At 40.5% G+C, this 24,265-nt stretch overlaps 2 protein-coding genes across 13 annotated transcripts in view; one reads left to right on the top strand and one right to left on the bottom strand.

The window, feature by feature from the left end:
• The window catches only part of LOC116276827 (UDP-GalNAc:beta-1,3-N-acetylgalactosaminyltransferase 2-like), a 66,494-nt gene that overhangs the window by 14,864 nt on the left and 27,365 nt on the right, over positions 1–24,265 (top strand). For 3 of the 8 annotated variants that reach the window (XM_072948928.1, XM_072948929.1, XM_072948930.1), the window contains exons 3-6: positions 3,762–3,862; positions 7,733–7,926; positions 11,374–11,469; positions 22,240–22,350. In XM_072948928.1, the coding sequence (XP_072805029.1) occupies positions 3,762–3,862; positions 7,733–7,926; positions 11,374–11,469; positions 22,240–22,350 (502 nt within the window). Of the gene's footprint in view, positions 1–3,761; positions 3,863–7,732; positions 7,927–11,373; positions 14,117–19,352; positions 19,589–22,239; positions 22,351–24,265 lie in introns of those variants that run through there. The other 5 variants (XM_072948932.1, XM_072948927.1, XM_072948933.1 and 2 more) reach the window with 3 other exon arrangements.
• Positions 58–24,265, bottom strand: part of LOC116279247 (uncharacterized) — a 233,477-nt gene continuing 209,269 nt past the window's right edge. For 2 of the 5 annotated variants that reach the window (XR_012063777.1, XR_012063776.1), the window contains one exon: positions 22,956–24,158. The gene's annotated coding sequence lies outside the window, so the exon portion shown is untranslated. Of the gene's footprint in view, positions 733–19,940; positions 20,077–22,955; positions 24,159–24,265 lie in introns of those variants that run through there. The other 3 variants (XR_012063780.1, XR_012063775.1, XR_012063782.1) reach the window with 3 other exon arrangements.

Genomic DNA, 24,265 nt, shown 5'->3' with positions numbered 1-24,265 from the left:
TGAGTCTGCATGGGGGCTTGGAGTTGAGAAGAAGGAAATGGGTGTAGCAATGTAATAAGATGTTCTGTGTGCCTGTGGTAGAAACAGGTGTGAAATAGCCTGGAGTGTTTGGGAGACTCCTTACAGTCCTGTGTGGCTGGAGTGCAGAGCTCAGGGCGAGGGTGGAGAGCCCTAGGGAAGGGGAGAGGGGCAGGTAAGGAGGCTGTCACCGTCACCGAGGGAAGGCGGGAGGGCTGATACCCGGGAGCGGCGCCGGTGCCCAGGCCGGGCAGGAGGTGAGCCTGTGCAGATGGGGGCTGCTGAGGGGATGGGCTGAATCCTTGACCTTTTAAGAAGTAACATAATTGAATGTAAAAGGAGGAGGCGGACTCGAGGGTGGTTGCCAGCTTCAAACATGAGAAAGAATGAAATCGTCAGTCAAGACAAAAAGCAGGCTTCATGGGGAGGGAGCCGTATGCAGTCCGAGATCCCTGCCGGCGGCGGCGGTGCACTGGGGATGCTTGGCAGCCGGCTCTCTGAAGAGAAGGCATGCTTACCCGTTCGTGCGTGTTTCCTGCGCGTCTTATCGCTGTGAAGGTGGCAAAGCGCGTGATGGAGCCATAATCACACGTTATACTCCTCCTTACGAAGTCCCATGTAGCCGACCGATTCTTAGGCTGCTTCCACTGCACTGGAGCCTCCTCACGGCTGCAGCTGACGCCTGTAGCTCTGACATGACTGTTCCCTGTAAGACTGAAGTGACAACTTAGCTGTGTGACAGGACTTTACTTTCAGTGAGGAAGTGAGTGACGTCTTTGCTGACTCAGATAATAGGTTTTGAACAATGGAAGAGTATTTCCTCAGTTTTTCATACTCTTCACAATGGAATGGCCACAAACAGGTCGCATTTTTTAAAGTTACCGTTTTAATCATTTTCCAGTGTACAGTAAGTACATTCGCAATATTGTACAGTCATCACCGCCACCCACTTCCAGAAATTTTTCATCATCCCAAACTGAAAATCTTTGCCCATTAAACAATAACTCCCCACTGCCCCCTTCTGTCATCCCTGGTAACTTCAGTTCTACTTTCTGTCTATGAATCTGCGTATTCTGGGTACCTCCTCTAAGCGGTTCGTATTTGTTCTTTTTTTTAACTTTTTTTTATTGAGTTATAGTCATTTTACAATGTTGTGTCAAATTCCAGTGTAGAGCACAATTTTCCAGTTATACATGAACATACATATATTAATTGTCACATTTCTTTTGCTGTGAGCTACCACCAGATCTTGTATATATTTCCCTGTGCTATACAGTATAATCTTAATTATCTATTCTACATTTTGAAATCCCAGTCTGTCCCTTTCCACCCCCTGCCCCCTTGGCAATCACAAGTTTGTATTCTATGTCTATGAGTCTGTTTCTGTTTTGTATTTATGTTTTTTGTTTTTTGTTTTTTAGATTCCACATATGAGCGATCTCATATGGTATTTTTCTTTCTCTTTCTGGCTTACTTCACTTAGAATGACATTCTCCAGGAACATCCATGTTGCTGCAAATGGCATTGTGTTGTCAGTTTTTATGGTTGAATAGTATTCCATTGTATAAACATATCACATCTTCTTTATCCAGTCACCTGTTGATGGACATTTAGGCTGTTTCCATGTCTTCGCTATTGTAAACAGTGCTGCTGTGAACATTGGGGTGCAGGTGTCTTTTTGAAGTAGGGTTCCTTCTGGATATATGCCCAGCACCGGGATTCCTGGGTCATACGGTAAGTCTATTCCTAGTCTTTTGAGGAATCTCCATACTGTTTTCCACAGTGGCTGCACCAAACTGTTTTCCACAGTGGCTGCACCAAACTGCTTTCCCACCAGCAGTGTAGAAGGGTTCCCTTTTCTCCACAGCCTCTCCAGCATTTGTCATTTGTGGACTTTTGAATGATGGCCATTCTAACTGGTGTGAGGTGATACCTCATTGTAGTTTTGATTTGCATTTCTCTGATAATTAGTGATATTGAGCATTTTTTCATGTGTCTATTGATCATTTGTGTTTCTTCCTTGGAGAATTGCTTGTTTAGGTCTTCTGCCCATTTTTGGATTGGGCTGTTTGGTTTTTTCTTATTAAGTCATATGAACTGCTTATATATTCTGGAGATCAAGCCTTTGTTGGTTTCATTTGCAAAAATTTTCTCCCATTCCATAGGTTGTCGTTTTGTTTTACTTCACATTTTTAAGTTTAACCTGCATTACTAACATTTTCTCCTTCACTAAATCTAGACAGTCAGCAAAACAATAAACCAAACCCTTATTTGTAGTGTTTGCCAGTTTCCATGGTGTCATGTTACCACCACAGCCAGTTTCAAGCTACTAACGTGATGTCTCTGACCACAGGGCCGGGGAGGACAGGCAGGAGCGCTGCGTTGTGGGATTTCCACCACGTGGGTACAGTCGGTGCAAATCAGCTCAGGAGCACAGGCAGGAGTGAGATAACTAAGAAGTCATGAATCCAATTATTTCCTCTGTTTTTAATGTACTTAACTGTAAGTTTATATAAGTTAATTTTTAATAAAGGCTGTGCTTCATAACCAGCTCATAGATATCTTGAGAACTTTGCAGTTGGCCCTGTGACCCAGTCAGAGCCACTGTCTTTGGGCCATCTAGGTTAAGATGTACCATGAATTGATGGATCTTTAACTTAGAAGTTGAGGCCAAAGTAGAGATGCCAATTCAGGAATCATTCTCAGACTAGTTGAAGCCTTGGGAATAAAAATTGTCCAGTGAGAGCAAGTGAAAAGAGTGAGTAAAGTGAGAAGAGGTCCCAGGGCAAAGCCCCGGGGTCAAACCCACACATACTGGACCAGCTGGGCGAGGAGAGTTGTGGAGCCCACTGAGCAGCTGCGTGGAGAAGGGAGAGAGCTCTTCTAAGAGCCACAGGAAGCTGTGTAGGTGAGGGCTGGAGAGCGTCTGCTGATTTAGCAGCAGATCACTGGCTATACTGATGGTAGACGTCTCAGCGGGAATGATGGGTATTGAAGCCAAAATCTGTTTTGTGAAATGAGCAACTAGAGGCTGCAATTTTAGTAGTTCCTTTGTAGGACTTCACTGTAAAAGAAAGGATGGGGGCCAGGGGGGATGGTAGGTAAACAGAAATTAATGTCCAGGCTTCATCATACTTATAACATGTAGGGAAGGAGCCGTGGGCACAGGTAGCTAGTGACGCAAGGTCAAGGAGAGGAGAGGACTTCCTCTTGGACAGAAAGACTAATCTTGAGGGGGAGGATGTAGCTCAGTGGTAGAGTGTGTGCTTAGCATGCACAAGGTCCTGGGTTCAATCCCAAGTATCTCCACTAAAAATAAATAAACCTAATCACACCCCCCCCAGAAAAAACAACAAAGAAAGACTAATCTTGAGCAAAAGGAACACTTTCTGAAATAGAAGAAAGCCAGTAAAGAAGATTGCAGATACAGATGTGTTTGTGGGTATGGGCAGGAGAAGCTGACTTTGCTGTAGTTTGCCTTGAAAAGACATGAGCCTTTGCTGGTGGCCAGGCCAGACAGCTTCACGCTCACTTTAATATAGTACCACAGTAGAGGGCTTATGTGTAAGTCATTTGGTAGTTAGCAACTTTTGGTTTGCTGGTTCCCCTTTTTGCTAGAATAGAAGCAGTTAGATTTCATCCTAATAAATACTTGTGTCTGAAAGTAAAATGAAATGGGCCTGAGGAAATGAGTGTGTGCAAGGGGAAGATCAATGACCGCTATTAACGCCAACACTTCTCAGTGTGCTTGTGAAGTTTGTAATAGGTGCTCGTGGCTGCCAAGTGCCTGTGGAAGACAGGGAGGATCCTTACTCCTGCAGACTCCTAAACATCACCAACCTAGGTGAGTCTTCCTTGTCCTCAGCCCTGCGACTCCATATACACTAGTGCCCCCTTATCCACTGAGGACCCAGTCCAAGACCCTACTTTGGATGCCTCAAACCCTGCATAGGACCAAACCCTGCAGGTACTATGTCTTTTCCTATACAGAGAGACTGGGATAAAGTTTAAGAGACTGACAACAATAAATAATAAAATAAAACAGTTATAAAGACAAACTGTAATAAAAATTATGTGATATGGTCTCTCAAAATAGCTTATTGTACAGATGTAATGCCGTTTCCATTTACCTAAGCACTTATTACGCACGTGGCCATCATTTCGGCAATTTGAAGTGTGACAGCAAAATTAGCACAGATGTCTTTTCCTTCCTGGTAATGTCACAGATAGATTATTTGTTCTTACTGTAGATCTTAGCACCCTCAGCATGTTTTGTTTTTTTTCTGTCCTTATTAAGTGGACAACTTTCACCTTTTTACTTAAAGGAAGCATGTTATGGCTTCTCTTTGGTATATTCGAACTGCCACCGTCATTGCTCTTGTGCTTTGGGGCCTCACGGAAGTAAAATAAGGCTTACTGGAACACAGGCACCCGGACGCTCTGATAGTTGATCTGCTAACCCGAACAGCTTCTGAGTGTCTGTGGGTGGGATACACTGAACAGAGGGACGGTTCACATGACAGGTGGGACAGAGCTGGAGGGCCAGGCATTTTGTCATGCTGCACAGAACAGCCTGCAGTTTAAAACTTAGGAATTATTTCTGGAATTTTCCACTTAATGCTTTCGGACCACAGTTGACTGTGGGTGACTAAAACCTTGGAAAGTGAAACCACTGACCAGAGGGGAGGAGTACTGTACATGTTTGATGTCAAGAAGAAGCTGAGCTGGAGAGTACAGTGGTCTATTTTTAGCAGACTAAAATTGAACTTTCATGAAAATTTATCTTTCATCCTTTTTGACAGACAGACTAAACACTCTGGGCATCTGTGAAGATTCTTTATAGATATGTGTAATTTTAGGATCCAGGAGAGTTTATTTTTTAGTATGATTCAGATGCATCTGGAAATCCTTGTGCATAACTAAATCCTGAATTACTGAATTTTAAAGTTATGGAAAACTGCTGATTTCACCAGCCTGTTGATTTATAATACCTTTGATATAAATATTGTGAATTAACTTTCTGTAAGAATTATTGCCTAAGCTTTTGCAAAAGAAATATAGTAAAACACATAGTAAAAAGAAACAGAAGACATAGGTAAATTTTTTTATTTTTTGCAATTACAATATTGTGTCAATTTCCACAAATTTTTTAACTGTATTTCAGTTAAAAAAAAAAACAAACTTGTGGGAGTTCTGATGAGGATGAAGAATGATCCCAGTTAGGTTCTCTGTTACCAGGGAACCAGTTTTAGGAAGCTGATAACTGTATCTGTCTGTTTTATTAGTATTTCCCATTATGTTCAGCTGTGGTTCTAAGGGAGCTTAAACTTTTCCAAATCTTACACGTGCTGATTATGACTTCAAGTGTTTTAAGGTTTGCCACACCTATGTAATTATCCGCACCTTGCTTTTGCAGGCAGTGATAGTATAGTGGTTAAGAGCTCAGGCTCTGGAGTCAGGCTTCCTGGCTTAAGTATAGGCTGTGTCATTTTCCGGCTGTATGACCTTCAAAGAGTTATTTACCCCTGTGCCTCAGTTTCATTTTCCATAAACTGGGGATAAAAGTACTTAACCTGAAAGGGATTGACATGATGATGAAATTAGTTGATACATATAAAATAGAATAGTTCTTGGGACATGATAAGTGTTTATTGTTATTTTAAGGAACCTGCCTTTTTATAAATTGTGCTTCAATCAGCTTTTTTTAAAAAACAAATTGGGGACTATATTTTCAGGTCTATTGTACAGCAGAGGTTTCTTACTTAGGAGGTCTGTGAATTTAGCTCACATCATTAAATGTTAAAATTTTGTGTATAATTGTGTTTTTTAGGGGAGAGAGTTCTTTAGCTTTTCACTGGGGGCCCAAAGGGATCAGGAACCTAACAAAATGCTGTATTACTAATGATGTAAAAGTAGCTTAGAACAAATTATGTTTGAAATCCAAAACCAAACCAAACCAAATTTAAAGAAACCTTACCTTCAAATTAACCAGACTTTTATTTTAAATGCTACTATTCATTAGTAATAAAGGAGTGAAGCTTTTCTTTAACAGAAATTTTTCATATACATAATACCTAGGTTACCAGTTTTTTAAAATAGGTATAACTAAATTAAGATTGAACCTAATTTTATCTTTTTGATGATTTAAATAGCATTTAGATTTACTTCAGTACCTTAAGGTCATCAAGATACTCAGGGTGTATCAAAGTTCTGATTAATAGCATTGTCAAAGCAGCAGGATCCCTTGTGTCCAGGGAGCTTGAAGTTCAAGGTACATTTGTTTTATATAGAAAATAGGTTGCATGTCATAATGTGCTTAACCTACTGCCTCTAGTAGACAGACACGCTTCAGCTTGGGTATCCTATTTACCAAGTATATTAAAGAGAAAAGCTTTTGTTGTTGTCCAGTATATTTGGGGTCTAGAGTCTCTGGCCAGTGCTTGCCCAGCCCGTGATGAAATCTGTATCCTCCTTTTTTTCCTCCTGCTTATGTATGTGATTGGTTAGGAGCCATCAATTCCATTTAGTCACATTTTATTGAGCATCCACTAAGTGTAAAATAGCATTCTAGGGATCTAAATGATCCACTGGGGTGTGGGAAGAAAACAGTTTCTGTTTATATGAAAATAAAATTATCTGAAAATAAAATGTAATCTTTATTAATATTGAATATATTAACTGATAATAACATGTATGTTCTGTAAATAAATGAGTATGTGTACAAATGTTTTTAACTGATGAGGTTGTGTGATCTGCAAAGTTGGAAAACCACAGATCTAAGAAATACAAAGAACTTTGATATAATAATCTTTTAAAATAAGTTTTTATATTATTTCTCAAGGTGGCACTGATATTCTCAGCCATATTAAGTGCCTCATGTAATATCTCCTGATCTGTTTATGGTAGTTGAGAAAATTATTTGAAAAGGACTGTTTTGGGCTTTTATTAGACAACTGAGGGGTAATAGAAAGAGTTTCAAATTTGAAGGCAGTAAATCTGGGTTTGAATCCAGGCTCTGCCACTTTCTATGACCTTCATCGAATTACTTAACGTCTCTGGGCTTCATTGTCTTAATCTGTGACCTGGAGATAAGGTCACACAACTACCACACAGGGTAGTTGTGCAAATTAAATGTGTTGGGACATAACACCAAGTAGGGGTCAGAAATGCTCACCACGTTTGATGTGCTTATTTCTTATTGATAGTGTATAGCAAGAGGTTTTCAGTGTTGAAGTGATTTCAGTTATTTTTGTACTGTGATAATTGCCTGACACCACAAAAAGTGCTCAGCAAGAAGTAGGATCTTGGGAATTTGCAGAGCAAGATGGAATTTACTCATTATTTATGACTACAGTCAGTATTCCCATTTAGCCTTTCCTAATAGATGCCTTTAAATTTAATATTCCCTGTAGCATTTGTATACACACATGTGTACATGTTTGTACAAAAATCTGTTACAGTAGTTCTGATAATTAAATATTTTACTTAGATGTGGCTGAAAATTTCATTCTTAAATTTTAAAATAAATTTTACCCCCTGCCCCAGAAGCAGCCATATTTCTGAAACATTTTAAAAATGTATTGCCATTTGTGAAAGAATTGTATAACAAATAATTATCTAGATTTTGCTATCAAGCCCACTTCATTACTGCATATTAGTAAAATAAAATAGTATATTTCTTTATGGAAGACTCCTTTTCTCATTTCTTCTGTAGTTTTGAATCAGGAAATTGAAGCATTCAGTCTTTCCGAAGACACTTCATCAGGGCTCTCTGAGGACCGAGTTGTCAGCGTGAGCTTCCGCGTTCTGTATCCAATCATTATTACCAGTCTCGGGGTGTTTTATGATGCCAGCGATGGGGGTTTCCAGAGGAACATCACCATCAAGCTTTGCCAGGCAGATCAGGATGTACGTACTGCTTTGTATACGCTTTTCCCCATTTTTCTTTTTCAAAGCCATCAGCTTTTCCTCATGGCAGTTATTAGGTTGGGAGACTTGCACCTTTTCATGATGGTGTAATGTGTTACAGCACTGGTTTGGGGAGAGGGTACCAATGAGTAAATGTTGTTATATCTAGGGAAGGAGGAGTTGGACAATCCCTTGAAGTCTAAAGAGTTTCACAAGTTGATAATAAATATTAAAAGTTTTGTACTTGTAGGAATAATCAAGTATTACTGCCTCTTTCTTCCAACCTGAAAAGTCTGTCACCATAACACAGACTAACAGCTGCTTCAAACCTTTTTTGTAATAAGGGTGTAGAAGGAATAAACATTTAAAACAACTGGGGTTACTGTTGCTGATATTTGGGGAAACATGATTGTTCCCAGAGTGTATCTGAAGGTGTGTAACAAGGAGTTGTACTTGAAAAGATCTGTTTCTGGGTTTTAAACTACATAAATCTTGAAAGAATTATACAGTGAACATCCATATATCCACCAGCTAATTTATACAATAGTTATATTTTGCTGTATTTCCTTTATGATATCTGTGGTTGTTCATCAATCTTTCATAAAAAATGTATTTTAGAGTAAGTTGCTGGCCTCAGTACACTTCAGCCCTAAACACTTCAGTGTGCATATCATTAGTTAGACTTTAATATTTCTTTATGGTTTTAAAATTTTACATGCAGTGTAATCTGCATTCAGTTTTTTGAGCAGCATAAACCTGTGTAATCTAAACTCCTATCACCTCATGTTATTCCCTAGAGGCAACCAGTTGTTTTTTTTCCCCAACCATTGACTAGTTTTGCCTGTTGTAGGATCCTACTTCATATATAAGTAGAATCATATACTAAGCAGTCTCTTGTGTAAGGCTTCTTTCAGTCAACATAATATTTTTGAAATTAATCCATGTTATTGTATGTAACAGTAAATTTTTCCTTTTCCTTCTTTGAATTGCTAAGTTGTATTCCAACAACGTACAATGTTTATCTAGTCTTGATGGGCATCTGGAATGTTTCCAGGGTTTTTCTCCTTTATTCTGTTACTGTGATGAATTATGTTTATTAACTTTTGGAGTGTTCAGCCAACTTCGTATTCCTCTTGATTGTGATGTATTATTCTTTTTATATATTGCTGGAAGTTGTGTTTCTTGTGGACAACATATAGTTAGGTCTTCCTTTTTATCCAGTCTGAGAATCTCTGCTTTTTACATGGAGTGTTTATTCCATTTACATTTAATGCAATTAGTAAAGTGTTTGGATTTCAGTTTTTCATTTTGCTATTTGTTTTCTGCATGTTCTACTTTTTGTTTGTTTTTCTGTTCCTCCTTTCCTGCCTTCTTTTGGGTTAATTGGGTATTTTTTTAGAATTCCACTTTAATCTCTCTGTTGTCCTTTTAGCTACAGCTCTTTGTACTATAATTTTTTGTGTCTGATTGACATAAGAATTACAATACACATCCTGAACTTTTTGATCTTCTTTAAGTTAACATTGTACCCCTTCATATAAAATGTAAGAGCCTTGTATAACCCAATTTACCATCCCCAGTCTTCTTTGCTCTGGTTGTCATATGCCTTATATCTCTGTGTGCTATAAACCCCACGATACAGTGCTATGGCTTTTGCTTTAAAAAGCTAAATGTATATTAAAGTAATTTAAAGAAAATAATCTTTTATATTTGCTCACTTATTTACCATTTCTGTTGTTCTTCATTCCTCCTGAATATCCATCTGATACCTTCTCCTTCAGCCCAAATCATAATCTTTACTAATTCTTACAGTGCAAGTTTGCTGGTGATGAATTTGCTTAGTTTTCATTTTTCTGAAAATGTTTTTATTTTGCCTTTATTCTTCCCCTCCTTTTTTTTGTGGGTATTTTCTAGATATTGAAATTGTGGGTTGCCTTCTTTACTTTCCAGTATTTTAAAGATAGCACTCCAGTGTTTTCTGGCCTCTGTGTTTCCTGGAGAGAAGTCAGTCTGCCTTCGGATGGTTGTTCTGGTGTATGACGTATGTAGTGTGAGTTTGGTTTTGTTTTCTCCTGGCTACTCTTGAGTTTTTCTCTTTATACGTATTGGTTTTAAGCAATTTGATTGTGTTGTACCTTAGTGTGGTTTTTGCTGGGTTTTTCTTCACCCCATTTCTCTCCAGTCATTCTGGGATTCCACTTACATGTATGTTAGACTTTTTCATATTGTCTCACAGATCATAAGACTGTGTTCATTTTTTTCAGTTTTTTTCCTGTTTTTCAAATTTGATTTGAAATTTGATTTCTGTTCACCTATATTCACGTTTACTGACTCTTATGTCACCTCAAATCTTTTAAGCCTAGCCAGTGATTTTTTTAAGATATTGTACATTTTAGTTTTAAAATTTCCATTTAATTCTCGAAGTTTTTGTATTTTGTATTTTTTTTTTTTGTATTTTTCTGAGTTCAGTTTGAACATATTCTCTATGGCCTTGACCTTAAGTGTGATTAAAGGCTGTAAGATCCTGTCTGCTGCTCTAAGTCTGAGTCATCTTGGCCTGTCTTTATTGATTACCTTTCCTCTCAAGTATGGTAATACTTTCCTGTTTTATATCGGTCAAGTGGTTTGATTTAGATGCAGTTTTTGATCATGTTGACTTAACTTTGAGCTGCCTTATTTTTAACCAAGGAGAGGTTAATCCTTGTCCTCAAGAAAGGCGTAATCTAAGGTAGACCCTTCTGGGTTCACAGGTTGTCACCATGTAAAAAGTCTTACCACAGCATTGCCAAGAGTTGATGTTAATGAAAGAAACATGCATAATTTATTAAAACCCCCTTCATTCTGACTTTCTGCGTGGCCTTGATAGCTTTAACAGAAGCTTCCCCTGTGGTAAATTGGTATCTAAGAGTAGGCTTGAGAATAAGGAGATATTCTTGCCTAAAACAGGGAGAAAGGACCCAAAGAAAACAATAGACAGAGACAGACAGCCCTCTCTTGTGTTTCCTTTTTCGCTTTTGTTTTTCTCTTCTAAAGGGTCCTTTTGAAGGGAAATTCCTGGGTACCTCTGTTCTATGTAGAAATCGCTAATCTCTTAGTTTATTCCTAACTCTCTGGGGCCAAGCCTGGTAGTTGGTTTAATTCAACACACCTTATACCGCTCCTAATGCCCCTCATTGTAAGGTGGCTTTTTTGAGGTTATGTGGGTTATATATTTAGTGTCTTAGAACTTATTGACAACTTTCGTATATTAAATATCTTTGTTTAATAACCATGATTGCACTAGAAAACCCAAGTGGTTCCGAAACCACAGTGGAACCATGTTCGTAACCATGGTTGGGGCCACTGAGAGTTTAGCTGACCGAGCCATAAGCTGTTTGGAAACCCATTGCATCTGCCATGACTGATGTGAGGTATTTCTTCTTGTATTCCTTCCCCCCGCATTTGCAGGAGGTCCTCTTTGTCGCTCGCTTCAGCCCTCCGAGCTGTGGGGTGCAGGTGAACAAGCTGTGGTACAAGCCTGTGGAGCAGTTCATCTTACCAGAGGTACAGCCCAGAGCGAGAAGGCTCCAGTACCACGTGGGCTTTCCCAGTCCTGGGCGTGTGCTTTCAAAGCGGGCACGTACCTTTTCCTGTCCCGGGGCTGCTCCCCATAGCGGGAGGTGGGGCCACCAGCTGGGAGGCAGCTCAGTGTGGCACTCCGCCCTCGCGCCCCAGGAGAGCTTCACGGAGCCCCACGGGTTCCACACCACGGCTTTTGAGAAGTGTTGCATGTTGCCGTGGTTTATTTAGTGGGCCAGAAACCGTGTGCCTGCCTTAACAACAAAGGACAGTAATAGGTGTGCTGATGGACCAGACGTAGCTGCCACTGGAGTGAAGCAGATAGTTAGGGATCTAAAGTGTTGGGGTGGAGGGAGGTGCAGACAGATAACAGGAGAGTGATCAGCCACATCTCCAGGGTTAATAAAACTACTCCGAGGTGTGGAGGATATTTGAAACAAGGCTGTAGCTCTCGGTCCAGTCTTAAGGAGATGTGTGCTGGAAACCATCTCAGCTGCCAGGTGCCCTCATCAGGCCTGGAGTTAACCGGAATGCAGCTGCATCCCAGTGTGTTACAGATCATTCATCCGTCAACCTCGGGCTTTCCAGGCTGCTCCGGTCTAGTCTGAGGTCAGTTCTGAGCCCAGGGCTTTGGAACCGCAGTGGGGTTAGTTTTCCGGTCATCTCTGGTGGTCACTGTAGCTCAGCGCTGGGGCTCATCCGGCAGTATCGGAGCTGAGTTAAGATGTGAGAGCTCGATGGTGGACAGGTCCTGCACTAATCAGGAAACAGTTTCCTGCCGCCCTTCATGGGAAGGGAGGGGGTGCTGTCCACATTTATGCAACAGCAAAATCACACGTTTTATAACATGCTGTGGCCCTCCAGAGTTGAGTACTAGTAGTTAAACTATATGTGTTAATTCCGTAAGTGTCAAAGGGAGCTCCTTTGTCTCACCTATATGTGAACTTCTATTTAAAAACATATGAAATAGTGGGGGAAGTTATATCTCAGTGGCAGGGCACGTGCTTAGCATGCACGAGGTCCTGGGCTCAATCCCCAGTCCCTCCATTAAAATAAATGAATAAATGAACCTAATTACTCTCAAAAAAAAAAAAAGAAAAATTTTTTTTTGAAATGTGAAATAAAAGCAAAACTAAAACATACTGTGAAAAATTTCCCAGTTTCTTAGTGTTATAAAAAAGACTATGGTGAACATCCTGACACGCTTGTGTACATAGCTGGTTATCAGGATGAATTGTTGGCTCAAATTTATACACAGTTTTGAGATACATCATTTGTTTCTCGAGGACAATTGCAGTTTTTAATCAATCTGAGTAATTGTCAGCATTATATGAGAATGCCATTTGTGTTATATCCTTTCTAAATTTCATGTATGAATTTTTTCTTTTTTAAATGAAGTATGTACTATCAAAGGTATCTCTTTGTTTTTCTTTATTGGAGGTACTGGGGATTGAACCCAGGCCCTCGTGCATGCTAAGCACATGCTCTGCCACTGACCTGTACCCTCCCCCTGGTAGCTCTTAGTTAAGAATAGTGGCTCAACTAAGTAGCATTGGCCAAGTGTTGGATCTGTTTTTGAAGGAAGCCATTTGGTTTGTTGACTTGTTTATTGAGAGCTAAGTCTGTGCAGAGTACCGGGGATGTACAATGACATAGTTCAAAGATCCCTGCCCTTAAAGCAGCTCATGATAGTTGGGGAGGAAAAGCTGACATGGCCCTGCCATAACTTACTGCATCCCGGGCACAGCTGTAAGCAGATTTCTACACTGTGACTGGTCAGCAGGCTTCTTTGGGATTGAAGCAAGTCACAGGTGAGAGTCCAGCTCTTCTACTGAGAGCCAACATGGGCAGGACCAAGGGGAGAGTCCTGGGACTCTGAGGACCGGGGGCACTAGCCTAGTGTCGGGCACAATCGGAAAGGTCTGAAGCTGCTGTCGGGCTGGTCTTCACGGACAGCGTCCGAGGACTGGCCCAAGTAGGACGGGAAGCTCCGCCGTGCCTGGGAGTTAAGTGCATCAGGGCGGACACCTGTGAGTGCAGTGGGGCTGTGTGTGGGTCCCTGCTCTGCCCCTCATTGGCCCTGTGACCTTGTGCAGGCTGCTTAACCCCACTGTGTCTCTCCTCCTCTGTGCAGCGACCCAGTTCAGAGGGTTGTTCAGGGAGTAAACGAATGGATGTAGAATGTTGAGAACGTGCTGCCCTGTGGCAGGCAGTCAGTAAACAGGTATATGCTGTCCTTGTTACTGCTGGTACCTGAGAATGGGGAGTTCCTTTTCCTGAAGTGCTGTGTTTCCCCCGCCTGGGGCAGGCTGCCCCCAGGGGACTCTCAGCAGTGTCTGGAGGTATGTTTAGCTGTTGCAGCCGGGCATGGAGGAGGACCAGCAGATTGTGGGGAGAGGCCAGGATGTCGCTGAGCAGCCTCCCCTGAATGGGACAGTCCCCACAGCAAATAGTGATGGCCCAAGAGGTCAGGAGTGCCTCGGATGAGAAACTCGAAGAGGAAGGAGTCACAGTTTGGGGTAGCGAGGGAGAAGATAAGCTTTAACCTTAACTTTAGGCTAATCACAATTTTATGGGGTCTACTCCATTATCTCAGTCAGACTCACAGAAAGAATTAGTTTTTGATTTTGTTCACAATGAAATATTACCCTTCCCTCAGAATGTCCTTGTCGTTAGGAAATACATGCTGAAGTAAAGGTGAAATGCATTTTACTTTCAAATGATTCAACTTCGAACAGAAAAGTCTGTATACAGACAAATAAAGCACACGTGGCCAGCGTCTGCCATCAGTGTTTGGGTGTTAATCTTCAACTTTTTTGTAGGGTTGAAGTTTATCAAAATAGAAATTAGGTTGGGGCAAGGGCTTGCCTCCCCTGTCAGTGTTGAGGATGGTATACCTGGCCATAGGCACTGCTGAGGGGACACTCAGCCACATCAGTGGGTGGCCTTTTACATTATTAAGACTTGTACTGGCTAAAGCTTTGTGATTTTTTTTTATACAAAAGAAACTTTTTAAAATCTATTTTTATATATAGTGGCTAATATTTGTAAATCTCAAACTCCTAAATTTATCCCTTTCCACCCCTTTTCCCTGGTAACCATAAGATTGTTTAGGTCTGTAAGTCTGTTTCTGTTTTGTAGATGAGTTCATAGTGTCCTTTTTTTTTTTTAATTCCACATATGAGCGATATCATATGGTATTTTTCTTTCTCTTTCTGGCTTACTTCACTTAGAATGACTATCTCTGGGTCCATCCATGTTGCTGCAAATGACATTATTTTATTCTTTTTATGGCTGAGTAGTATTCCATCATATAAATATACCACAACTTCTTTATCCAGTCATCTCTCGATGGGCATTTAGGTTGCTTCCATGTCTTGGCTTCTGTATGCAGTGCTACTTTGAACACTGGGGTGCATATGTCTTTTCACATAGCCTTTGATCTTCATTTCCCTTTGAGCTTTAAGCTACATTGGCTTTTGATTTCTCATTATATCTTAGTAATGCTTTTTTCTTTTATAAACACACAGTTATTGAATAGTGTCTCCATTTGAGGGAGTAAGATTATGGATCTTCATTTCCTTTTTGGGTATCTATTTCCTAAATGTTCTGAAATAAATATGTATTAGCTTTATTAAAAGAAAAAATAAACTTTTTAACATAAAATATTCTTTCCTTTTACACAAAATCCTATTTTTGTTGAAACCGTGTTTAATTTCACATGGACAGTCACTTTTGCTGCATCAAGCCTAAGTAGGCTGATTTGCACAGAAAGAAATGAAAGTGAAGAAGGGGTGGGTTTGCCTGTTTCCTGTTGCCAGTGAAGGATGGCAGGAGAGACACAGATCATTTACCCCATCTGAGGGGGAGAGGCAGATGGCACGTCCGTCATCTCCTGCTCCCCACACCTCACAGGCCGCTGGAGGAACACGTGTCTGCTGAGCAGGTCTCTTGTGGTGTTTTTGCTGTGACTCACTAGAGCATAAATCTCAGCAGGGTTCACAGGCTTAAGTGAAGACTGCTGTGTGTTTCGCTTAAAATATTTACTTCTCTAATTTCATATTTTCCTTAGTAGTGCACCTGAGACTGATTTCAGGAAAAAGACTATTTTCATTCAACCCAAGTCACTAGAGACGTTCTTGTTAGTGTTAGGGGTACGTACATGCTTATTTGGAATAAGACACAGAAGAATGAACAGCGTGAGCTGCTTCTGTTATAGGGGACAGGACTTGGCTGCACTCATTTTCCCAACGTGTACCATGCTGTGTTGTCCTCCCTTTTACTGTGGTTCTGTGATCTTAGCAGGGAACTGCCACAGACAGGTTGTTTCACATCTGCAGAGGTTCTTGGCTTTGTGATGACTTTGTACCAGGGAGGAAAAAGCAGGCATGTAAGAAAGGAAGTGGGAAGGAGAAATTTAACTGTGACACAGAGCAGGTGCAGGAGAGGTGAGGAGGACAGAGCATCTCCTTTCCCTAATAACAGAACAGCTGGTGGGTGATGTAAGTGGAGTGAGTAAACCAGGATCACTTTCTTGGCCAATGAGTTTTTCTGGTAATTACTCAATCTAGTCAACACTGTTGATGTTAATCATGACCCCATCAAACAAAATGGAGTTGGGTGCTGGGCAGGAGAAATGGAAGTCAGGTTCCAGGTGTCACCTGAGTGGACCAGAGAGTTACTTGTCCTTCATCATACTTGCTAGATTTCTAGTTTCCAGGCAAAGCTTTGATTTGGTCCCTATGGCTCTTACTCTGGCACGGTTCATTTGGCACTACAGTCACTAAGATTCCTGGGACCTACTGCCAACTCCTGGGGACACTTTAGTCCTTGCCCTGGGGGCCTGTGGTTTTCTCTCAGCTCATACGATGTCCATTCTTCTGGTTCAGCTTCATCTAGCCTGGTCTTCTTCCCTGTACTTTGTTTCCTCTTTTGTTTTCCTCTTAAATATTAATCATTAGGATTTGATTTCATTCTTTTTTATGGCTGAGTAATACTCTGCTGTATATAGATATGCCATTTTCTTCACCCATTCATCCATTGATGGACACTTAAGACCTAGGTTGCTGACCTGCCTTGGCTGTTGTAAATAGTGCTGCAGTGAACACAGGGGTTCAGGTATCTTTTTGAGATTGTGTTTTCATTTCCGTTGGGTAAACACCCAGAAGTGAAATTGCTGGATCAGATATTAGTTTAATTTTTAATGTTTTGAAGACCCTCCAAACTTCTTTCTATAGTGGCTGCACCAAATTGCATTTCCATCAACAGTGCCCAAAAGTTCCCTTTTCTACAATCCTCACCAGCACTTGTTATTTCTTGTCTTTTTGATGATAGCTGTTCTAACAGGTGTGAGGTGACATCTCATTGTGGTTTTGATTTGCAGCTCCATTATTAGTGATGCTGAACACCATTTCATGTACCTGATGACCATCTGTATGTCTTTAGAAAATGTCTATTCAGATACTCTGTCCATTTTTCAAAATTGGATTCTTTGGCTTTTGCTATTGAGTTGTATGAGTTCTTTATATACTTTGAATATCAGCTCCTTATCAGATACATGATTTCACAAATATTTTCTCCTATATGGTAGGTTGCCTTTTCAAGTTGTTGATGGTTTCCTTTGCTGTGCAGAAGATTTTTAGTTTGATGTAGCCCTACCTGTTTATTTTTACTTTTGTTGCTTTTGCTTTTAGTGTCAAATTCAGAAAGTCATACCCAAGACTGATGTCAAGTAGCTTACTGCTTATGCTTTCTTATAGAAGTTCCATGGTGTCAGGTCTTACATTCAAGCTTTTAATCCATTTTGAGTTGATTTTTGTGTATGGCATAAGTTAGTGGTCCACTTTCATTCATGTTCAATGTGTGGCTGTCCAGTTTTCCCAGCACTGTTTATTGAAGAGACTGTCCTTTCCCAATTTTATATTCTTGGCTTCTTTGTTGTGAATTAATGGACCATATATGCATGGGTTTATCTCTGAGCTCTGTCCTGTTCCATTGATCTATGTGTGTGTTTTAGGCCAGCACCATACTGTTTTGATGACTATAGCTTTGTAGTATAGTTTGTAATCGGGGCACATGATGCCTCCAGCTTTGTGCTTCTTTCTCTAGATTGCTTTGGCCATGAAGGTCTTTCATGATTCCACACAAAGTTTAGGATTGTTTGTAGTATTTCTGTAAGAAATGCCATTGGAATTTTGATAGGGATTAAACTTAATCTGCAGGTTGCTTTGTGTTTTATGGATATTTTAAGTTCTTTTAATGCCTCAAAAGCTATTTTTTTTTGTATATATGCATTTTGTTTTTATTGAAGTCTAGTCCACTTACAATGTTGTGTCAGTTTCTGGTGTACAGCACAATGCTTCAGTCATACATGAACATACGTGTATTTGTTTTCACATTTTCACCAAAAGTTACGACAAGATGTTGAACTGAATATAGTTCCTTGTGATATACCGTATGAACTTGTTGTTTATCAGATTTTGTAAGAAATCCTGTATTTGGAAGTGAGAGACATTCTGCCAGAGTTCAGCAGGTGTTCTGTGTGATTTGATGGGTTTGTAGATGTAATTCTCAGTTTGTTTGTGGGAGAGGGCGAGCGGAGTCTCTCCACTCCACCATCTTGGCTCAACCCCCCATTTTAACAGTTTTTAATTCTTCCAGTCCATGGTCATGGAATATCTTCCCATTTATTTGTGTCTTCATTACTTTCTCAGAGGGCAGTCTTAATCCCTAAGACAGGTGTTGACTTCTCACCTGGACCCTGAAATAGCCTCGTTACCGCTCTCCCCATGGCCTCCGCATGCTGCCTCTCTGGTGTTGGAGGGAGGCTCTAAAGCCGCAGGTGGGATGCTGTCGCCCTTCTGCTCCGTGCTTCCCACTGCCTTCCTGGAGGGGGCAGGCTGCTCCAGCAGGGCCAGCCCCACCTCCCCTTCCCTCCCCTCCTCAGCCCGGCGCCTTGGCAGTGCCACACTATCTGACAGTTTTCTGAACATGCAGTGCTGTTTCAGGTCTGCCTGTTAGTGTGTTATTTTTTTTTAATAGCCTTTTATTATGTTATGTTCCCTCTATACGCACTTTGGTAATAGTTTTTATCATACATAGGTGCTGAATTTTATCAAATGCTTTTTCTGCATCTGTTGTGATGATTATATGGTTTTCGTCCTTTCTCTTGTTAGTGTGGTCTGTCATGTTGGTCGATTTGCCTATGCTGAACCAGCCTTGTGTCCCTGAGGTGGATCCAGCTGGATCATGGTGTATGATCTTTTCTATGTGTTGTTGGGTTCTGTTTGCTAATATTTTGTTGAAGATTTTTGCATCTATGTTCATCAATGATAATTGGCCTGTAATTTTTTTTTGTGGTGTCTTTGTCTGGTTTTGGTATCAGGGTGATGGTGGCCTCATGGAATGAATTTGGGAATGTTCCCTCCTTTTCAATCTTTTGGAAGAGTTTGAGAAGGATCGGTATGAGCTCTTGTTTTGTTTGGTAAAATTTCCCAGTGAAGCTGTCTGGCCCTGGACTTTTGTTTGTAGGGAGGTTTTTTATTGCTGATTCTATTTCATTTCTTGTGATTGGTCTGTTCAAGTAGTCTGTTTCTTCTTGATTCAGTCTTGGTGGACTGTATGTTTCCAGAAACTTGTCCATTTCTTCTAGGTTGTCCAATTTGTTTCCATATAGTTGTTCATGTGTTACTTTCTCTACCTCCTGTTTTTCTGACTCAGACTCCTTTAAGACATAGCTCAGCTCTCACGGCTTTAGACATGCTGTCTGACCTCCCCAGCAGAATGACTTCCCTTCCTTGCTGAGCCTTTTCTGGCATGTTAAACTTACTTAAAGATACAGCTGATTCTTTTTTTCTTTCAATCTTCAGATACAGAGCCCACCGCCTGGTACACAGAAGACACTCAAAAGTTGAAATAATGGCTCATGTCTGAAAGAAGATTGACCCTCAGGTTTAGTCATGTACATATGTTTAGTTTCAAAAATGTTTTTCCTGATTGTAAAAATAGGAAAACGTATGAAAGTAATACAAATTCACTGTTGAAAACTTCACTAAAATAGGGAAAAGTTAAAAGGATATGAAGTCACCCATCTGTTGTCCAGCATACTTGGTGTATTCCTTCCTTCCTGGCCTTTTTTTGATTCTTCTGTGTATATATCTATTGGTGAGAATGCTTTTTGGTTTTTATAAAAAGAATTGAGGTTCATGAACATCAAGTTCAGTACAGAGCTGAGGCCACCCAGGGAAGTACAGAAATAAGCAGCTGCTGTTCCAGATGAGGACATGGGATCTTGTCAAGGGCTGCTTGGCTGTGTCTGTCTGTGGTACAAAAGCTGTACTTGCTGAGCAGACACCTCCCTGTACCCATCATCACTCACTCAGTCATCCTCCAACAGCCCCTCAGGTGGGTGTGATGTTCTCTGGGGAATAAGGACACCAGGCACATCTGCAGGATCTGTTCTGAGGAGCCCGAGGCCACCAGGAGTGTCCCAAACCATGAAGTTCAAAGATACATTAGGTCAGCATCGAACAGCACACTGCCCGAGGTGTCCAGAGTCTCTGTGTTTGTATCTTCTTTGGTAGAGAAGTTTTACTTTAAAAAACAAAACAAGACAAACAAAAAAACCTTGCAAACATTGACCTAGCTAATTGGACAAATTCAGTTTTGCATAGTTTCCTTATAATGCTGGCTAAATGAGACATTACTGTAAAGTCCTTTATCTTTTAATTTTAATATGTGAAGTGCTTTCAGAATACTAAAGCTGAATCTTTAATCTCCTGCTGTATACCAGAATTATTTTATTTACTTTTTATTGAAGTGTGGTTGATGTACAATGTTGTGTTAGTTTGAGGTGCACAGCAGTGATTCAGCTACACGTATGCATACATATCCTTTTTCAGATTCATTTCCAGTACACATTATTACAAGATACTGAGTATAGTTCCCTGTGCTGTACAGTGGGTCCTTGTTGTTTACCTGTTTTATATGTAGTAGTGTGTATCTGTTAATCCCAAACTCCTAATTTATCCCTCACCTCACCACCCCATTTCCCCTTTGGTAACTGATTTTGTCTTCTGTGTCTGTGAATCTATTTCTGGTTTGTAAGTGAGTTCATTTATTATCTTTTTTTTTCAGATTCCACGTATAAGTGATATCATATGATATTTATCTTTGTCTGACTTGCTTCACTTAGTATGATCATGTCTAGGTCCATCAATGTTCCAGCAAATGGCACTGTTTTCTTTTTATGGCTGAGTAGTACTCCATTGCATAAATATGCCACAACTTCTTTGTCCAGTCATCTGTCAGTGGACATTTAGGTTAACTTCCATGTCTTGGCTATTGTAAATAGTGCTGCTGTGAACATTGGGGGTGCATGTATATTTTTGAGTTAGAGTTTTCTCCAGACATATGCCCAGAATTAATTCTAATTGATTTTGAGTTCCATTTTACTAACTTATTTATTTGAGTGCCTATTATATGCCAGGCATCCTAGGTACTAGGGCATAGAGGTTGGTAGGACAGTCAAGATCATCGCTCTTGTGGTGTTTTGTTTGCAGTCTAGTGGGAGGAGTCCATTTGACAACAGAAAAATAAATATCAAGAGTGGTAAGTGGTTTTAAGAGAATAAGACGGGCTGATGTGAGAGAGAGAAATCGGGAGTTGACTGTCTTCTGTTGGGTCTGTGGAGAAAGCCTCCCCAGGAGGTGACGGTGGGCTGAGACGTGGCAGCACTGAGGAGCCAGCTGAGCGCAGATGCTCCAAATGGGACTGTGGAGAAGTTAGGAGACACTGGAATTCAGATGGGGCATGGAGTGTAACTTTCTAAGCTCCAAATTTAATAGTGATAATCACAAAGGAAAAGCTTGTCAGATTGGACAAGATAAAATTTATGGATTTTTGAATTTCAAACTGTCATATTAAGTGGCAAACAATTGTAAAAAAAGTATTCTTATTAAGATAATTTATTAAAATAAATTTAATGGATTAATAAGAAACATAAAACTCACTAGGTAAGTGGCAAAGAAGTATGACAAGGCAATTCCCAGAAGAGATTGTATAATTCATAAACATCATTACAAATCAGAAGACGCACCAATTAAGTGAGGAGCCATTTCTTAAATCTACTAAATTGGCGTAACCTTCTTTTCTTTGACTAATACCCCACACTGGGAAGAGTACAAGGCAGCGGGCATTCTCATAAATTGCTAATGACCCTCCAAGTATAATTTGCTTTTGAAAAGCATGTTGGCAATATGTATTAAAATCCATATCCAACATATCTGTTCTTTCCCAGTCATTTCACCTCTGGGTATTTACTTTAAATAAAAAAACAAAGCATTGGGGGAAAAATAAACATTTACATCAGAACATGCCTTGGATTATTTTAGTAGGTATCTGGTAGTGTGAAAATGCTGGACAGCAGGGACCTGTGAGTGGATCAGGATGCCTCCACTCAGTGGCATTGTTACAAGCGACTTGAAAGAGTGGTTAGCTGCAGGTGCATGAGGAAATGCCTTTGAGACAATGGACAAAGACAGACAGCAGCATGTAAAACTGGTCTTTGTTATTTTAGATGAGCACAAAAAAAAATGCCTCTAAGACACACACCACAAGGTTAGCACTGGTGCGTTAGAGTGTGCACTAAGAATCTAACTGATGTGTCTTAGAAAAAACTTCTCTCCAAAAATGTACTTAAAACCTAAATGACAGCAATAAAGAAACTGACTCACTGTTCATCTTGTTCCGCAAAAGAGCTTTGAAGGTACGATCGTGTGGGAGAGCCAAGACCTCCAAGGCCTGGTGTCCAGGAACCTCCACAGGGTGGCAGTAAATGATGGAGGAGGGGTTCTCAGAGTCCTTACGGTGAGTCAGTCCTTTGTGTGAGGGGGCGGAGGACCTTCATGTTTTTTAACTTGTGAAAGGGTCTTTAAGTTTACTTTTATACCAACTCATATGGAACAATGACTCATGTGTTTTAGAACATATGTACTATTAAGTGTTGAGTCACTGTAGTAAAGATGAAAAACTCCAATGTTCTGTGATTTTATAACTTCAACCTGAGTAAATATATAGTTTTGCCTTAGATTAGTGCATTTTAGAAAGTGCAGTATTTTATTTCTCAATTGTTTTTAAGTTAACATGCTTTATATACAGTATTGAGAATATTCACAGTCTCACCTTGATGGTATGATGTCACTTAAAATACTGTAGACAAAAGCATCAGGAAGTAAGCCTGAGTACTCGCTGTCACTTACGTTGCTTACGTTGTTGGGGTTTCTGAGTTACATTTTTCAGTTACCACATTTTCTTAAAATTTAAAACAGTTTGACAGGTAAGTTTCTCACAGTAAATGCAGGATGACAAAGAAAGTGTAGGCAAACTGAAAATGATGAGCTCTAAGTAAGTGGTGTGTATGCTGATGTCACAGAATCATTGGAAGCACTTGGCATTTAAACTCACAAGCTCAGTATATTTTCATTAGATATTAGCTTTATTCACATGAATTAATCCCTGAATTTGAAATGAAAATCACATGGTTTGTTATTACACATTGTGAAAACACTTATGCACATGTGTGGTCAGCCAGGCACAGCTGTGGACAGAACAGGCCCAGGACTGGCCCACAGCGGAATTTACAGTCCAGTAAGGAAAAAAGACAGACCCACAGATTCATGGATAATTACAACCTTAGCCTTGAAGGCCAGGTTTAGGATTTCATCCTTGATTTTATAAAAAGTCCTTTATTTAAGATAGAATATTTTATGGAATTAGGTTTTTTTCTTTCCTTATTTTCAAAACCTTTAATACCTTGCTTCCTTTTCTGTGTATGAAAGTTTAAAAAGTCCAAAATGTGCCAGAATTCTGTAATATTTAGTTGGCTGCAGAAAAGGAAATCAGTTCACTTCTGAATTGAGGGCTCAGTTTAAATATAAAGATTCACAGGACCTGCTCTGTGTGGATATGGTTGTGGAGGATGAAAGACAGCTTAAACACTCAGCTAACCCAAAGAAAGGCAGATGACTTAGTAGCCTGTTCTAAGAAACCCATGTGCAAATAAGTAAAAGTTTTCATCACAAATGTATAAAGCCCAAAGTTTTCCAAAATCTTGCCACTTGCCAACAACTAGTGATGTCACAAAAATTTTAAAGACAAAAGTCAGGCTGTGACCTTTTAGGTAGAAGTTAAAAACCAAAAAGTACTGTTAAGTTCTAAACAAGCCAAAACAATACAGAGTGTACAATTTTTAAAATGCACATGCAGTCTTTTATGGGACTGCAAGGTTGGAATCTGTAGCGTTCACCGTCAGAGATTCCCTCCGCACTCAGCTGCCGGGTGTTCGGAATTAGATGGTCTCCGAGCACTACTGTCTCTCTCCCAGCTGTGAAGTAACTGCTTTGTGCAGCACAGCTCTGCTAGAAGGATCTGTTCAAAGGAGGAACAGCCAAGCCATAGGCCCTCTTAGGTGAATGTGCGGAGAAAGTGCCACAGCCGAGCTGAAGAAGACCCAGACCCAGGGCAGGGCCGGTGGGGTGAGGGGTGTGCAGCATGGAGGCGGGGCATCAGGTGCCTGGTGAGGCGAGGAGAAGTCAGTCTCTGGTCACAAAGGGTCTCCCAGCCCCAGGAGGTAGGAGGGACTGTTGCTGGCAGTGGGCACAGGCACCTCCAGGCTCCTGCAGCAACATGAGTAATTGATTGGGCTCATCTGAACTGTGTGCTTGGAGGGGCTCTTCTCTGCCGAGTAATAGTGATTTTTAAACATGTGCCTCGAGGAATCTGA

This window comes from Vicugna pacos, chromosome 24, assembly GCF_048564905.1.
Source record: "Vicugna pacos chromosome 24, VicPac4, whole genome shotgun sequence".
In the NCBI taxonomy this organism is placed as follows: Eukaryota; Metazoa; Chordata; class Mammalia; order Artiodactyla; family Camelidae; genus Vicugna; species Vicugna pacos.
The sequence above is the reverse complement of the archived record's forward strand: the minus strand, read 5'-3'. Positions and strand labels throughout refer to the sequence as shown.